Here is a 17663-nt window from a genome sequence, read left to right on the forward strand (position 1 = left end):
CGCCAAACGGGCTTCTTGATCTGTTTCCCCGTTTCCCCGGGTGCGGGTATTCACTAGTCGAGAGATGTCGAGGCTGACGTTTAACGTTCGCTTTGAGGATGACAGACTACCTTCAAACCCGTGTGAAATATTTACCTCTCTTGAGAGGAGTTCTTCACTGAGGGAGAAGAGGCTCGGGGTAGTGCGGGCCACGGCGTCACGCCTGCACAGAGGCAGCTTTGAAGTGGGCGCACCTGAGCTTAAGGTGGTTGCAAGGTCTTTCCCTCCGGGCTGGCGCTCTTGAGAGAAGGTAGTTCTGGTCACGGGGCGCTGGCCTGTCCTACGGGCTCCTAGTATCCCTTTGCGTATTTTTACTTTTTTTCTGTAGCATCTTTCTATTTTGCGGTAGCAGCTGTGCATCCTCTAGAGGAGTGGTTCGGTGGGGCGACCACGTACTCCAAAGGAGATTAGCTATCCTAAATTGCTTAAGGAGTCTTGACGCAATAAGGTGGTTGGTAAGTGGAAGGAGTGAGGTTAAGCTGTGAACAGGTTCGATCTGGACCTACGCCGTAAAGAGAGATCGACTGTTAATTGTGTTGCAGCCACGCGGTAGAAGTGTTTAACTGTTTGAGAGGGTATAAAGGGGGATGATGAAAGGAAGAGGAGAGGACTGCTCTCCTCTGAGAGAGACTCTTAGGCTGGTGGAGCAAGGTGGGTAATGATAGCTGTACTCTTAATTGCTGGCTTCGTGCCACCTTGGGGCTTCTCCCTCTGCTGCAAAACATTATCTCCTTTGTGTGCAATAAAACTGACTTCTTTTAATGACCGTGTCCCCCTCGGGTAGGGTGCCTCTCGTGTTGATGCTGTTGATTTGTTTTTTAAGCAGACTTAGCCTGTCTGCGGGAGACAGTTTTAATAGAGTCAGTGAACATAAACAACGTTTCAGCAGAATAATGTCTCTTGCTGCCTTCTCTCGTATTTCAAGTAACCTACAGCTGTATCAGTTACCTGAAATGCAGTATTATTCTGTCAAAACCTGGGAGGATGTGACTGGGTAAAAGATCGCTCTTCACATGCCAAGTTTCTTGAATTCCTGTCCCTGAGAATCTGTCAGTAGTGAGTGCTGGAGGCGGGGTACTGATACAGATACAAATAATTTAATGGACCAGACCAAAGATGTATCTCAAGAGCGCAGTGTAGAAATGTTAGTCAGCTGTGAGGAAATGAATACAAAAGTCCATTCTCTTAGCCTAGAAGAAATGCCTGTGGATTTGGGGTTTCCCATACCAAATCTAATACCCCTTTGGATGTGAGATTTGTGCAGCTGATGGAAGTTTTTTTAACTTCTGGATACCTTTCAAGCCGCTGGAAGCTGTCTAAATTGCTGGGATTGCAGATATTTCAGGTGGTTTTATTAATAATGTATCAGGGCTAGACTACACTTCTTGGTGACTTCAGATCATGTGGTTTGCTAATATAAGAAATGGGTTCCTGTGGAAAAGCACGTTGTGCTACTAAATGTTTGGCCCATGCGGTTCCCTGATGTAATTTAACTGAAACTTGTGTGCTTTCCTCCCGTTCCTTGCGATTTGTTTTCCTTGTGAGCTTGTGACTTTGCAGGTGTGTCCTGCGTGGCAGGAGAAAACCTCCTGGGCTAGCAGCTGAGATTTGGCACTTGGAAAAGTGACAGAACAAATGTTGCCCTGAAAGGGCCCTGAGAAATCTTTAAGGAAAGAAAGATAAGCAAGACCTTGAGGTGTGGGGTTTTTTTTAACAGCCGATCTAAGGACTGTGCCTCTCCCACCATGCTGGGTAGATGGCGTTGGTGCTGAGGAGTAAAATTGCCTTCCCAAACTCCCAGAGTCTTTTCTGGGGTGTTGCACATACTGCTGTCAAAATACGCAGAGAGTTGAGGTGTTTCATTTCGAAGTCCTTAAGGCGAGGATTGAAAGGATGATACGTTCTGTCGTGATTAGAGAAAGCATAATGGTATCAAAGATACTAGTTCTCAGAGAAAAAAAATTGAAAACAATCAGCTTTGTAGGAGAGGCAGGCGTTGGTGGACCCTGGACGGAGAGATGCTGCAGCATGAGCTCACCGGCACCAGACAGCACTGAATCGCCTCGGGAATGGCTTAGGTCAGAGTTGACATTTCAGCGTCCAACCACACGTCTCAAATCTATCGCAGATCAGGATAGGTGTGTTTTTTTTGCTTATGGAGCTATGTTTTGCAGCGACAGGGGATTGGAGAGCCCAGCGTGTACCATGCCGTGGTGGTTATTTTCCTGGAGTTCTTTGCCTGGGGGCTGCTGACCACGCCGATGCTAACGGTGAGTAAGTCTCCCTGGGAGTAATACTGGCTCTTGTAGGCTAGAGTTCACCTCGGGTTGGTGCGGGTAAAGACCTTAACATAGGCCTTTGGAGTATAGGAAGTAGCAGCCAAGATGTAATTGTTTGCACCTGAAAAAGCTGGAGCTACAGTAATTTTTTATGGAGTTGGGTAATTATTTTCTTAATTATTGTAGCTTACTTGAAGCAAAGCATGAGTTAGGTTTTTGAAAGCTTTTGGAGGATTTCAAGAAAGCAGGAGTGAAAGACCTGACCTGAAATTGCTAGAATTTACTGGTAGTTTACTGTCATTTATTGCTTTTTTTTTTCCTAGGTATTAAAAAAAGAAAAGTGCACTTGGGAGCTTAATGAACTAAAGTTGAGCAAAGCTTTGACTTTTTATCCCAAGACTGCACCTTTTACCCTACACTGACTTATTTAGGGATAAAAGATTTTTTTGTTGAACTACCACCATCGTTGTCTGGGGTGTCGAAGCACAGAGACAATCGCCTGGCAATTACTTGCTTCACCAAGTCATGCTCGCTCCAGGAGAGCCCACCAGTAACTCGTTCAGGACTTGACCGAGTTATGCTTAACACAGGCAGCAAAGGCAACTTCGCAATCAAGTTAAGTGCAGAGGGATAGCTTTAGTAAAGAAACTCAAAATCTCATCTCAGATACTTGCCTTTAGTTAAGGAGCTGTAAACTTCTGATTTGGCACTTTCAGGAAGAATTCTCAGCTTTTTTAATTCATTTTCTGGTGGTGGTATGCCAGCTCACATTGCATGGCCCATCAGACTTCATATTTTTGACCTGATCTCTGATATCTAGGTAACTATGCAAAAGGAGTCTTTGTTTATGCAAAGGCATTTAGAAATATAGTATTAGCTTAGTAGTGTAAAATGCAAATCGAACATACAGACAGTACGAAGGGGAGAGAAAAACAGAAAGGTTATGTGGTCACATGAAGTAAAAACAGAGGGAAATCAGGTGGTGCAGGGATGGAGAAAGGCATCCTTCCGATTATCTTAGCCTTGCCCAAGCGTGCTGGAATAACGTATGGACCTGGGAAGCATTAAAGAAAGTGGCTGCCCCTGTTGGAGGGGGTAGAGCTCCTCATGTAGCTACAGCAGTGGCATTGTCGGTAGCGTATTTCCCGCTTTGCCTCTTTTGTGCTCTTCCAGGCATCTAGCTGTCAGGCGCTTATGGAAATTTTGCAAAAGTTGCTAGCTCTGTTTTTTTGTTTTTCTTTTTTTTTTTTTTTCCTAGGTGTTACACCAGACTTTTCCTCAGCATACATTCTTAATGAATGGCCTGATTCATGGAGTCAAGGTGAGGAATGTTCCATCCAGGCTTTCATTTGAATCTGCGATCAGTGCAAGAATTGGCAAGCCATTATAATCTGTGTCATTTGCTGATGTCAACCAGTATTTGACAGATAAATGTTCGTATTTCAGTTTGGGGTGCTACTGGCAAGCCTAATGCAAAATGAAGCATTGACAGAGCATAGACATCGGGTAGCTCGTGTAGTTGATTTTACTGAGTGGTATTAACAACGTGCTGCTTGTCAACATGGGTTTGGGGCTATAACAGCTGTGTGTTTCAGCTGAAAATATTCTAATCAGCGTGAGATCAGCCCTGTATCCATCTTCTGGGGTGTAACAAAATAAAAAATCAATGACATCTGAACTTACCAGTAATAGAAGTTGAAAGTAAACGGGCCTCAGTGGGCTCTGCGCAGACAGAAGGTGGGGAGTATGCTGTGACATGGTGAGTGGGCGCGGTGAGTTTGGACTAGACCAGCATTCCCAGAGCAGAATTGGAGGCAACTATAGCGAACAAGCAGTAGCCATGTGTTCTGACTCAGGAATGTGGCAAAACAGATTGTTAGGCCCTGGCTCTGGCAAGAGGATCTCAGAAAATGGCCCCAGAGGGGTTTGCTTCAATGTGAGTTGGGCACTCCCATATACACTTAAAGGCTCTTCCCTGCCCGCCTCGGGTTTGAAAGACGTTGAAAGGCATTGAACAATTTTAGTTGTGCTTAATGGCCTTGGCATCTCATCGGGTCTGCCTTGTCTCCATCTAAAAGAGAAAGCTTTCCCTAGAACTGCAGCAGATGTTAATGTGATGGAGCTGTGCCAACATCTTTTTAGGTACTGGCAGGGCAACTCCCTGCTGCACAGGCGTTCCTGGGAAGACCACAGCTGCAGGCTGAGCAGCTGCAGAGAACGGGAAGCAATTGGAGTGCTTAGCAGCGCCTAGCTAGTGGAGGACTTTTTTTCCCTCCCTAAAAGGAAGTGAGCGGTTTAACAAACTGTTATGTTTTGGTAATATTGCCTGCTTGTAGAAAATAGGAATGGATTGTCTCCTTGTATTTTTATCTTTGGATGATGTTGTCAAAAGCTCTTGCTACCAACAATCAGAATTTGACCGAGGGATTTCTCTCTGTCGTCCTGTCTGTCTTTCTTAGGGTCTGCTTTCTTTTCTAAGTGCCCCACTGATTGGTGCTCTCTCTGATGTCTGGGGCAGGAAATCCTTCCTCCTCCTCACTGTCTTCTTCACGTGTGCGCCAATTCCCCTTATGAAGATCAGTCCATGGTGAGTTCACTCTTGTTATAACGAGGGGTTCTGAGGAGAGGAATGAGTGTGAGGCTGGACGATGGGGGATTTGCAGGTGTTGCATTTGAGGATGAGATGGAAGAGTCCGTCCAGTGGAGAAGGATGCTCAGCCTAGAGACTAATTTAATTGTCTGGTTCTACTGGAGGGTTCAGCGTCAGGAAGAAAGAGTCTGTCTTTCCTCTCCTGATAGGTGCGTTACCACTATTAGGGCATGTTGATGTTTCCTTCCTCTGTGAGGGAAATAAGTGATAAAACTCCATGGGCCACCAGACTGAAGCTCGGTGTTCCTGAGCGCTTTCTGGTGCAACGAAGTAGGATGGACTGAAAGAAGAATAAGGGAGAGGTTCTAATTCAGCAGCTGTGGACTACCGTGTGGTTGCTCTCTAACTCTTGCCTTTGGCAATGCCTGTTTCAGGTGGTATTTTGCTGTCATTTCCATGTCTGGAGTCTTTGCTGTCACCTTTTCTGTGATTTTTGCCTACGTTGCCGATATCACACAGGAGCATGAACGCAGCACGGCGTATGGCTTGGTAAGGAGCTGAATAACTGTCTTGTCTCTTGAAAGAAATATTTGGGGCTTTGCAGGTAGGAGAGGTATAAAATTAGGGTGGGAGATTTATTGACAAGCCGAGGACAGTATCAGTGAAAAGATGATACGCGCTTCACTAATAATACAGTCTCCCTGTTCTTCTGTTTGTGATTTTAGTATCAAGGGAGAGGGCTAATTTCTATGTGATCTGAATACCGGCTGTATTGTTGCTTAGCCTTTAAACCAGCCTGGTCTGTGAACTTCTTTGCACCAGGAAAGGGGGCAGGCTGTGATGCTGGCATGCACACAAGTAGCCTGGGATCGGGCCCTTTCTATAGCGTTACTGAAAGTGTCGTATATAAATTGTTAGGATAGCTTTAATTTCCCTTTGCTAGAACTTAGCCTAGATTGCACCAAGAGAACACGTCATCTTTCTGTCTACAGGAGTCCCTGTTCACCTGGATTATCTCCATCAAAGATGGCAATACTAGTACCCTTGGGTTACTCTAGAGGAGAAAATAGGTTCTAGGAAGAAGAGGCTGTATTAATGTTTTATGCTTCCAGGTGTCAGCCACATTTGCTGCTAGTCTGGTCACAAGCCCAGCCATTGGTGCGTACCTTTCCCAAGCCTATGGCGATACGTTGGTGGTTGTGCTAGCTTCAGGTGTTGCTTTGCTGGATATTGGTTTCATCCTGCTGGCTGTGCCAGAGTCTCTGCCAGAAGAGATGCGCCCGGTCTCTTGGGGAGCTCCAATCTCTTGGGAACAAGCAGACCCATTCGCTGTAAGTAATCTTGCTGCTGTTTTTTCACATGCTGGTAGTGCTTATATTTGCTGTAGTTCTGCTAATCTCTCTCAAAAGGAAGATGCATTCCACAAAAGGTGAAGGATGGGAGGCTTAGATTAACCCCGTCGAAGGTACAGTGTTCAACTGACGGCAGACAGACGGCACATATCTAGAGCTGTCTAGCAGCTTCTAATCAATTTCATATAGCTACAAACCATCTAAAAGCAGCTCCAGATGTCCTGAAGCAAGAGCATCCCTTGGTGGAAATGTGCCAGTTGTTTGAATATAAATTCCATTACTTAGCAATAGTACTGTGTCAGGAGAAGTCTTTTGCATTCCTGGCTTCTCAGGACCTTTGCTAGTGACGATGAGCTTTGCACAGTTTCGCCTCACCTTTGCTTGCTAGGAAGATTATTTTGGCTGTCTGAGGAAAAAACCAATTCTGATCAAAAGCACTTGACTATAAATCTGAGAAACTGAAAGGTAAAAATTCCTCATTCTAGGGTGTAAGTTGATGCAATTGTACACCTGGTCTGGTGTGTTGTGTCAGCATTCGCATCTTCCTCTGAAATGCTGGTCTGGTTTCATTCAAGCATTCACTTCTTAGATATATAAGATGGTGACTTAAGCACTTGCTTTTGCTGTCTCTGAACCTGGAGAATATTTAATGATATTAACTTTTTTCTTTTTTTTAATTTTTTTTGCATTCCCCACCCCTCTTCCCTACAGTCCTTGCGGAAAGTGGGTCAGGATTCTACAGTGCTGCTCATCTGTATCACCGTCTTTCTCTCCTACCTTCCTGAAGCCGGCCAGTACTCCAGCTTTTTCCTGTACCTGCGACAGGTCAGTCTCTTGCAATGAGGGAAGGCTCTGAAGGCAGGAAGTCCCAGCCTACAAATATTATCTTAGCTGAATGTCCTGAGGAGGCTAATCTTGGCCAATAGCTTAGTAAAGTTGAAGCTATAAGACGTAGTGACTTGTTCCAGCTTTCCTAAAAAATATGGGAGCCTGGTGACCACTCTGTAGGCATTGCCAGGACCCTTGCTTGGCTTCTTGCTGGTGGTCTGCCTGTCCATCCTGTCCATGCCACGTTCAGGCATTTAAGGTGAGCCCAGTGATTTAAAGCTGTTTCTTCAGCCAGAGGAAAATCTTCCATTTTATTCCTGTGCCAGCAGGGAGGTAGTGGAAGGTACGGTTGATTAATGTTTAAGTACATGATAAGCAATGTCAGTAAACATTAGTGACACTGATGGAGTGGCTTTTCTCATATGGTACAAATCTCTTGCCTGAAAAGTCCCTCTTTGGTGTTTTCACAGGTCATTGGTTTTTCCTCGGAGACTGTGGCAGCCTTTATTGGTGTAGTTGGAATTCTCTCTATACTGGCTCAGGTGAGAAGCAATTTCTGTCTTGGCTGTAGCAGTATGGTTATAAGAATGTCCAAAATTTCTGATAATCAGGGCTGGTGAGTTGTCAGAATCCCTGTGGCCACACAGACATCATCGGACCCGTGCACGGCTACCCGCAGTCCCTCTTTCTTATCTTTTGAATGTAGCTGCTGTTTGTTGAATAGAAAACTGTGGTAAACTGTGGGGTGGCCCCGTGTTGCTCTGTGAAACTCTCTAGATTGTGCTCTGATTGCCATGGACGGGGATGTGCTGGTTTCTAACACAACGTTACGAGAGTGGAGGAGTGCATGTGCATGGTAGCCAGTCTCACAGCAGCACGAGTTCCCTCAGATTCCCATCTTGTTGTCTTCCAGCGTTGTCGTCTGTCTTTGCACTTACTTTGAAAGCTTTCAAAGCTTTACTTTCTTTCCAGACAGTAGTGTTGGGAATTCTCATGCGTTCGATAGGAAATAAAAACACCATCCTGTTGGGACTAGGCTTCCAGATCCTGCAGCTTGCCTGGTACGGCTTCGGATCGCAGCCTTGGTAAGAGTTTGCCCACGTTTGTCTCCTGCCATAGGCAGGTTTCTCCCTCCACAGTGGCTCTGCGGCAGCTCCCTGTCCCCCGGTGGAGGGAGATGCTGCCCTGCCGCGGTGCTAGTCTGCGGCGGGCCCTCGGGAGCCTGCCTCCTAACTGCTGCCTCTTTCTCTCTGAGGATGATGTGGGCAGCAGGAGCTGTGGCTGCCATGTCTAGCATCACCTTCCCAGCCATCAGTGCCATGGTGTCTAGGAACGCGGACCCTGACCAACAGGGTGAGTCCCTTGGGGATTTGTCTAACGGGCGAGTTGATTCCAGCAGGCGCTTGAGCTGACGCACGTTTGAATTCTCAGCATTGGTGGTAGGGGGGTGGGCAGGAACATCTGTGCCAGCTGTGGAGTGTCACTTTATACTTAGTAGTAGTGACACTCTTGCCTTTGACCATAGTAGATGCTTTGGGAGGGAATTCTTAACTTACGAATGTAGGTGTTCAGTGCTGCCTGTCTGAGGTAGAGAGGAGACTGCTGCTTAATCGTTTGCCTGCTTCATGGTTCGACCCTGAGTCCTCAGACTTGGCTGCCTTAAATTCCAGTTCAGTTGGACATTGTTGCTTGATGTGCCCATGCTCATTTTATTCTCGAAAGTAGCAAGCCCAGCATTACTGATTTTTGTAAAACCTGATACTGAGCAAAGCTAATCACCAGCTAGCCACTTCATCTGTAGAGTGCATGTCAGTCCAGATCTGAATGTTTGATCCTGTCTTTAAATATGTAAGCGTCCTTGAATAAAACAAGCTTCTTCTGAAAGCTGTAAGCCTGTCTTCCTTTCCTCACTCTGTCCCCAGGTGTGGTGCAGGGGATGATCACTGGAATTCGGGGTCTGTGTAATGGCCTGGGGCCGGCGCTCTATGGCTTTGTCTTCTATCTCTTCCATGTGGAGCTGAATGAAATGGCTGAGGTGGAAACATTGGGTAAGGCCTCCAAAGCCAACATGGCCAACCCTACAGATGAGGTAACCTGTTCAGCTTTGTCTTTCCATTTGCTGGGCTTCTTACGCCCTTGCACTTGAGCATTAATCGTTCCTCTGTCTCGCCCTACAGAGCAGCATTATTCCAGGGCCTCCATTCCTGTTTGGGGCTTGTTCTGTCCTGCTGTCGCTCCTGGTGGCCTTGTTCATTCCAGAACACAACCTTGCACTGAGATCAGGCAGCCACAAGAAGCACAGTAACGGAGCCCAGACCCACACCCACAGCCCGCAGGCCGGAGGATCGGATGGCAAGGAGCCCCTGCTTGAGGACAGCAGCGTATGAGGTTGGGAGAGAAGGACCTGGCTTGCATCTCAACTCCAGATCAAGGATGGACTTAGCCAGTTGGAGTTTGGGGAGAGAGGGTGGGGGGAGAGAAGAAGCGAGGTAACAGACTGTGCCACTAACAGCTAATGAGAAGGGACAGGGTTTCCCTTCAAGCCAAATATTGCCAGCTGGTGCAAAAATGGAATTGTATCATCTGGTGCTGATGGAGAGGGGAAATACTGAACTGCTCCACGTGAAGGGATAGTTCTTTAAAGCAAACCTGCCCTTGTACGTGAATACTGAACTTCATGGTGTGACCTGCCAAATATCCAACTCGCCAGTGAAAAATTAAGGAGCTAGCATTGTCTTTGTTCTAATGTGAACTGAGTTGCCAGCCAGAATAAAACAAGGCATCTGTTACATGCCCCCATCCCCTAATATAATTGGTACTTGCTACGGATCCCACCGCGGCTCGGTTGGCTGACCTCGGCCCGGGGAGAGGCTGGGCAGCGCCTCGTGCAGTATGTGCAGCCCGTGCTGTGACACACCAAGTGAAAGCGTGCGCGTGTAGGAAGAACAGATAGCGTAGTCAACTGCGAGCAGATCCTCGCTGCTTGAGGATCGGATGAATTTGCCCATTCTGGCCCAAGTGAAACTTAGACCAAAATCTACTGACTTAATGTTCTGATGAAGATAAGAAAAATTAAGCAGTGAAGTTGCAACTGAGACAAGGGAGAACGGGCAGATGAGAGAAGGGCAACTACATGAATTACAAATGCTTAGATGGTGAACAACGTTTGTGTTTCTGTTTGGTTTTTCTTTTTTTGTTACACCGATGTGACATTTGTCTGTCGCTACCTCCGTAGGTAGTAGGTAGAAGGATTTTTCAGAAATCTTTTTCTGGAACTGTGTTGTTTAGAAAATACAGTTCTCTGAGAGGTTGGAGAAACAACTAAACTCTGCTAAGCACTTTGATAAGCGTGGTTTCCTGAGAGAAAGGTCAAAGAAATAGCTGCTTATCTTGAGCACTTTTATAAAGCATGTTGATTTTTCCCCAGGCTCTTGCCATCTGATATTAAAACCAGATAATGGCTGTAGCTTGTTTTTTCTCAGTCCAAAAGATCCTGATGGTGATGACTGCAATTGATTTGAACTACAGGTTTGGATTCCGTGTAGCATTTCTGAGCCTGCTATAAAGGCTTTCGTTTTGTTGAAAAATGAAATTGCAACCTTTGCTGCAGGGTTCAGCTCTGTTTAGAAAGAGCAGCAGATACTTGAACTTGAGTGTTGCGAAAGAAGCTAAGACAAACGTATAGAGAACACTGGGTTGTTTATAGATACATAGAGATATGGCGAAGGGCAGGAAACAATTGTTCTCATTTGAGTAAGATCAGAAGTAATGGCATTGAGCAGTCACTGGGGAAGTAAAGACCAAACTGGGAACACTTAAGAAAGTTGTTGAGGGAATCGAGGATACAGTGGCCAAAAATAGTCCTGTCTCAGAGTAGGGTATGTGCAACAGCCGTCGTTCTCTGGCTGGGATCCCTTCTCTGTGGGTTTGGGACAGGTAAATTAGGGGAGAAAAGCCAGAAGGGAGTACTGTCACTTAATGTCTTGGGTCTTTGCAAACGGGTAATCGTGGCTGATGCTGTGCCTGCGCAGCAGTGACTGCAAATGCCATTTGCCTCTGGGTTTAAAGGAGAACACCAACTGGACGACCCTGGAGAGCTCAGTCCCCGGCCCACAACCGGCACAAGCAGGGGAGAGCGCTGTCCGTCCCCTGCTCTGGCCTGGCAGTACAGCTCGCCCCGCTCCGTGAGTGTGAGGGGACGTGAGCTCCGGGGTGTATTCAGCATCTGACCTCTTGTGAGGGCTTGTGAATGTTGGCTTCGGACAGATGGAGAGCTGCAATTTCGTGTAGGTCTCTTAAACGCCTGTCAGATATTAAGAGCTTGGAACCGCTGCCTGCCTAGGCTGGGCTGAACTAATAACTGAATGTCTGTTTACCAATTTTCTGGACCAGTTAGTTATTGGAGGTGGACATTTAAGTGAAATAATTCACAGTTTGTTTCACATTAGTCCAGCCTGGTACCCAGATCCTGTAATCAGAACTGTAAGAGTAGGTTATTGTCCGTGCAGAGGGCAGCCGCCTCAGACACCGAGGGTTTGCTGATGTGGATCTAATTGCAGGACTGGAGAACAGAGCTAGCAGAGAGTCTCAGTGACCTGTGGTGACTCGAGTTTTCCCAAGCTCATTGTGGTGATGCTCCGAATTCCCAAATGTTACTGGGATGGTCTGTACCATACGTGCACAGCAGACTTTTTTCCTGAAGGAAGTCCAGTCACTTAAACTTCCAGGCAGCAATCCCAACTCTGTATTGCTCACAATAATGCCTTTTCTAGGCTGGAGCTTTACCAAGTACATCTGGCGATGCATTTATTTACACTGTATTAAAACGAACCGAAGTAGGTTTGTCCCTCACACACAAATGAAGTGAAATGAAACACCGAATCGTTACCTCGTTCACACTGAGGCACTCGGAGCTTCATGGGTAGGATATAGCGGAACGTTACAAAAAGACGAGCATAATTTATACGATATAAAGAATATAGAGATATATTTTTTAAAGTCCTTTCTTTTATTGAGTAGTTTATTGAAACCAATGTGTTTCTAGTCCCATTCCCTCTCACCACCGCTGCTGCCTGCGGCGTCTCAGCCTCTCCTTCCCTTCGGACAGCAGAACTAACTGGGCGAGCTTCCCTCCTCGGTCCCCGTCTGTCACGACACAATACCCGAGTTTCCAGTGATGCCGACATCCCCCGGTGCGTGAGTAGTGGACCCGGAGTGTTTTGGTCACTTCTTCAGCCCCTGAGCTTGGGGCCAGGTGATGCCGCAGGTTACTGCCGCGTCGGTGGGCTGCAGCCTGGCTGTTTGAAAGGCTCCACCGCAGCGGAGGTTTCTTCGGCTGCCGGGGGGGCACAGCGTGGGGTGGCTGCACCGGCAGAGGGTACGCTGCGAGCGCCGTTACCAGCGTAAAGGTGACTTGTACATCGGTCCCTCGCTGTGCCAGCGCAGGGGCCTCTTGCTGGCGCGGGGCCTGGCCCTGGGACGCAGCGTAGCCCCGAGCCCGGGCGCCCGTGGCATGTGGCCCTGCTCCGGGAAGAGGGACGCCCCATGGGGCAGGGCTGCTCGCCTGCCCCAGAGGTGTTGCTTGTTCCTGGTGCTGGCAGCAGGCAGGGGTTCCTTTCCACGGTTTTGGCGTTCCTTTCACCTGGTTCGGTGGGGGCCTCGGCCCCAGGTAGCTCCCCTCCCCATCAGCGTAGGGATGTGACCCACCCACCGTTCTGCCTTTAAGTGACAGAGGAGGACTTGGGCCAAGCGGTGACGGAGCTGAAATTACCGGACCTGAATGAAGAATGTCTCATTCTGAAGGGCTGGTAATTCTGCAGCGTCCCGTGTGGAGACTGGAAAATCTGTATGGAGCATTCAGCTAGTTTTGCCAATTTTTGTTACTTTATATGAAAATGCAACTTTTTTAAAAGAGCCTTTTCTTAAAATCCCTTTGATCTGCTGTGTAGTGCCTGAGCCTGGCTATTTAACATCACTATTCCCAGAATTTGTCTGCAGTGACTTATGATTCAGGTCGGTAACAGCAATGCTCCAAACATAAGGCAAAAATTGGCTTAATTGCCCTTCTTCTGCAGTTCCAGTATTAATGGCAGCAGTTCAAGTGATTTTAAACTGATCTTGTCGCATCAAAATACCTGCGTTAAACCGTTGCTTTCTCTTTTGCCATTACTTTTGCGAAATAGTAACTTTGTACGTCACTGGTTTTTATTCTTTTCTCTGCACTTGAATGGCTGCTAACATCTTTGATTATCTTTAAAATGTGTGGGCATGTGGCAAGCCCACGTTCACTGAAGAATGGCAGTACCTCTGCTCTCTCAAAGTTTACTATTGCGTGCATTTCTGTATCTTTTTTTTTAAGCTAACAATGAAATGTATTTATTTCAGTTCAGGTTGTGTTTAGAACTGGCTAATCTCTCCCTCTGATGGATTAGTTATTAAACTGCTGCTTTCCTGTTGTGTTGAAGTTCTCTGTCCTCATCCTTCTCCCCCGCCTGTGTTTCAAGACAGCTTTCCAAGCCTGCCCCGTGCTTCTGCCCAGCACGTCTCGACCCTTGTAAACTGTGCTGAAGAGGTTGTTACGAAAGACTACGCATCGGGTGTAGTAAATCGACTACGTTTTACGTAGACTACGTAAATCGACCTCCTGTCTCGAATGGGCATGAGTTGTCGAGTTATTTCCACCAATTCCTTAAAACTAAAGTATTCTAGAGCAAAAAGTACTTGGAACCAATTCACATTCACCCGTGATCCTAAAATAGCTATCCAGCTTTCCACTGGAGTATTAAAATAACAGCACCTCAACGGCTCGAACTTCTCCGGTGCTTAGGCATAAAACGTTCTGAGCCCTGGCCGCTGCCCATCGTACTGGATGGGGGCCGAGTGCTTGAGAGGAAGCGGTTTTTGGGCAGTTTGTGCAGGGCACTATTTGCAATGTCCGGCCAAGTAGGGAGCAGCAAAACACTCCGGGGGAGCGAGCGGTCTGCTGTGGGTGGTGGGCCGGTGCCGCGGTGCCGTAGCTGTCGCCTTCAGGAGGCGAAGACTTGCTGGCAGGTTTGTGTGAGCTGCGACAGGGCTGCCTGCCCCCATGGCTAGCTCGAGAGGGTGGAGCAGGTCCCTGCGCCAGGTCCCTGGCTGCTGCCTCCCCACACCAGCGCCCGCCCCACAGGAGCCTCCTCCTGGGGCTGGTTTTAGCATCCCAGACTCTGTTGTCTTTGATTCCAGCCAGGCTTAATTTAGATCTTCATCTTACTCATTTAAACACTTCTGGTGTTTGATGATGGTACTAAGTGAACAATGTAATCGCAAGAAGTATAAACACATCCAAGTCAGCTCTTGAATGGGATCTGGTGTTTGATGGCAGATATCCTGTAATGAGCTGGAAACACAAGCCATCTATTATACAAAAGGCAACATATTGTATTTATTTCCTCTGGACCTGAGCTTAGTTTTATTTTTTTCATCTTTATTTGAGAAAGAACCCTCAGCTTGTCTCACTTTGCATTACTGGAGAAAAAAGGGAAGGTATTTCAATACAGTATGTTGTTGGCCGTCCTCCCCTCGATGCGGTGGCCGTTTGGGTGGCGTGCGCAGCCCAGCATTGCTGCGATGGGGACAGTGCAGCCGTGTCACCGGGCGAGGGGCAGAGCAGGTCTGTGGGACGAGCCTCCCCAGGGTGGGATTCCCGTGTTTTGCACCATGCAGAAAACCTTAATCTTGTTCCAGTCGACCTCATTAGCACCTACCCCAGCCCTGTCTTTTCTGATATCGGGCGTTAGCGAGTGCCGGTGATGACAGCCTGGGGCTACACCCCAGCCCGAGGGGCTCCGGCGCTGAGGCGGTGGCGCGGGGGCATCCTGTGCCGGGGGCCAGGACTCATCCCTCTGCGATTTGTCTCTCCCCACTGAACTGTTTTGTTTCCTGAGAAATGCCTCTGGGCCGAGCATTGCCCAGTGAGAGCCCCCTGCCCCTGCCCCTCAGGAGGAAGCACAATCGGCTTCCAGGAAAAATGTTCGGGCTTCTGTTTCTTGAAAACCATCATTCCCTTCGCTCTGACCCGAAAGGTTTCCTGTCGGGTGGAAAACTGTCCTGGTGTCTAAGCTTGCTCTTTCCGCCCTGTGTCTGTAACCTGTTGATCTTTCTTTGCCGTATTCGGGGCAGGAGGAGCTGCCTGTGCGCGCCTCCGGGATGGAGGGAAGATCCTCCGAGTCTATTAAGGGAAAGACCCCAAGTAGGTGGTGGAGCGGGAACTGCGGTGGGTTGCTGCATGGGGGGCGAGGGGGAGCTCGGGGCCAAACCTGCGAGAGCTGCCTTGGGGGCCCGCTGCCACATTACTCTGAGCTTGGACGAGTCCCCTGGCCTCTCCCTGGATCGATTACCGTGCCATTAGGGCCGGCCCTCGTGGAGTTTGGAGGTTTATCAGGTTTCCGTAACTCCGATTTCCTCTGCGATCCATCTTGCCCATCTGCCCACGCGGCGGAGGCCAGGGCAGCTCCCAGGCGCTCGCAGCGTCAAGTGCTCTGCAAGCCCCGAACCAGAGGAAGTGCATCACGAGATGATGGACTTTCTGGTAGCTATTAATCTCCTGATGACAGGTCCAGGAAACTGCTTTTTAAAAGAAAGGCCTGCTCCATAATTGCTCAGCTCTGGTTCGGATGCTGATTTATGGGGTTTTTCTTTTCTCACCTGAAGCATCATTTTGAGGGGCACCCGGGGGCTTGGGGTGTGATGCCGAGGGCTCGTGGAGAGTTGCCTCTCCCAGGAACGTCAGTCCAGTCCCTGATGGCAGTGGCCGCTTTGCCCCCTGCTCGCGGGCGGAGGCTGCGCAGCTCCACAGCCCCCAGCACCAGGCACGGACCTGGCAGCCAGTGCAACCAGTGGGTGCCAAAAGGCCAGGACTGATCCCCCCGGGACCTGTCGGTGTTGGTCCATCATTGCTGGAGCCCAGCTGAAAGCTGCACCAGACCCCAGCCAAGGGTGGCGGCTTCCAGGGCTTGGAAAATTTATTTTTTTAACTCTGTTATGTCCCTCCTGCCTCAAAATCCTGTAGCAGTGAGCATGGTCTGTGAGGATGGTATTTCCCTTCTTTAAACTCTTACGTGGTGACGTTACGAAGTAATCCTTGCCCTAATGAAGTAACTCATCGCTTGGTGCTTACCCTCTCTGCAAACCACTGTGGGTGTGCAGCCTGTGCAGCCCTGACTGTTCCCTCCCGGGGCTCGCCCGGGGCTTTCACTCACCCACCACCCCTGGAGGGACCGGCGATCCGGGCTGTGGGAGCGGGAGGGGAGGCGAAACCCTGGCATCGCGTGCGTGTCCTTGGGAGTCCTGGGCTCGCTGCTGGGAAGAGCCTGGCCGGCGCAGGGAGCAGCAGTGGCCGTGGCTTGTCCCACACCAGGGCTGGGCTGGGGGCTCTAGTGGCTGCTGGAAACTCCGGGAAGTGGCTCTGTTAACACAGGATGGAAGGAACAAAAACCCCAGAGCCATTAATCACTCGGCTTCAGCTGAATGTGCATATTTGATGGCGGCTGTTTACAGAGCACTTCCCTTGCTTGGAGGCCTCCCGGACCATCATAGGATTAATTCCCCGGCCTCCCAAAAGGATGCGTGACGCGCCCAGTGCCTGGAGCTGCCTCTCCGGAGAGTTCCCAGATGGGAAACGGCCGGGTCCTGCGCCGACCCTCCACCTTCTGCGACAGGAGGTGCAGGGCTGGGCACGTCCCCTCCCTCAGCCCTTCGGCACCTTCCCTGGCCCCGGCCGCAGCCCAGTGGGATGGGATGGGGCAAAGCCAGGCCCGTCTCTTCCCAGGGAGCTGGGTAGGAGCGAGGAAGCGATGCCAGACCTGCCATGAGACAGAGGACAGGCACTGAGGCTGTGCCAGGGTCTTGGGGCTAGATAATGCGGGGTAATCAACGTCTTCCACGTGGTAGCACTGTCTCCTTCCATACCATAAAACCAACCCTCCCAGGAACACCTACTTTCATCCTTGAAAACACCCTGTTCTGGGAACAAATGGTGTTTGCAGCCCTGATGAGCAGCACGCAAGCCTGGGGCTGGACGCCTCCTCCCTCTGCCCTGGGGATGCGCCTTTCCAAACCCCACGTTTTGGGGCAGTCAGGGCTCGGGCCGGGTTCCTCCTGTGTGCCCTTGTGCCGCTGCCCAGGCTGGGATGGGGACTGCCCGCTCCCAGGGCCACGTTCCCCCAGGGGTCCTGGTGGGATGTGCCCTGGGCAGACGCTGAAGCCCCAGGCTACCCTCCCTCCGCCCCGTGTGCCAGCCGCAGGCAGCCATGCTTGCTGGTGATGTTAAACATGGGCTCTGGCCCCGCTTTTGGGGCAGGGGGGCTGAGACAGCCCCTCTGACAGGCAGGCATCCCCAGCCAGCCCCACGATAGTTCATTTCAGCTGTTGGTGCTTGGGGCATGAAAATGGCTGTTTTGCCAGGCGCTCTGGGGGGGAACGGTGGAGCCTGGCGAGAACTGGGGAAGGGACGGGATCTCGGCCACGTCTTGGGGTGCAGGTGCCTGCGCAGGGCTGCCCAGTGGGGGTGATGGGGGCCCCTGAAGCCACATGGGGACC

General features: G+C 49.4%; 2 protein-coding genes across 2 annotated transcripts in view; both read left to right on the forward strand.

The window, feature by feature from the left end:
- Positions 1-2210: 2210 nt before the first annotated feature.
- LOC103923471 (hippocampus abundant transcript 1 protein-like) lies at positions 2211-10548 on the forward strand. Its single transcript, XM_009331829.1, has 11 exons — positions 2211-2309; positions 3577-3639; positions 4778-4905; positions 5343-5457; positions 6021-6239; positions 6972-7085; positions 7559-7630; positions 8061-8173; positions 8344-8441; positions 9011-9177; positions 9266-10548. Exons 1-11 carry the CDS (start codon positions 2301-2303, stop codon positions 9473-9475), a joined length of 1308 nt encoding a protein of 435 aa, XP_009330104.1. The 5' UTR covers positions 2211-2300; the 3' UTR covers positions 9476-10548.
- Positions 10549-16687: 6139 nt separating this feature from the next.
- The window catches only part of LOC103923483 (mucosal addressin cell adhesion molecule 1-like), a 5405-nt gene continuing 4429 nt past the window's right edge, over positions 16688-17663 (forward strand). The window contains exon 1 of the mRNA XM_009331845.1: positions 16688-16852. Coding sequence (XP_009330120.1) covers positions 16688-16852 — 165 coding nt within the window. The remainder of the gene's footprint in view (positions 16853-17663) is intronic.

The sequence above is a fragment of the Pygoscelis adeliae genome, unplaced genomic scaffold (assembly GCF_000699105.1).
Source record: "Pygoscelis adeliae isolate BGI_AS28 unplaced genomic scaffold, ASM69910v1 Scaffold239, whole genome shotgun sequence".
In the NCBI taxonomy this organism is placed as follows: domain Eukaryota; kingdom Metazoa; phylum Chordata; class Aves; order Sphenisciformes; family Spheniscidae; genus Pygoscelis; species Pygoscelis adeliae.

Bases quoted from the DNA above. Each gene is read 5' to 3' on its own strand.
- LOC103923471 (XM_009331829.1), top strand. The intron at 4,906-5,342 runs GTGAGTTCACTC...TGCCTGTTTCAG, and splicing joins CTTATGAAGATCAGTCCATG to GTGGTATTTTGCTGTCATTT. The intron at 8,174-8,343 runs GTAAGAGTTTGC...TTTCTCTCTGAG, and splicing joins GGCTTCGGATCGCAGCCTTG to GATGATGTGGGCAGCAGGAG.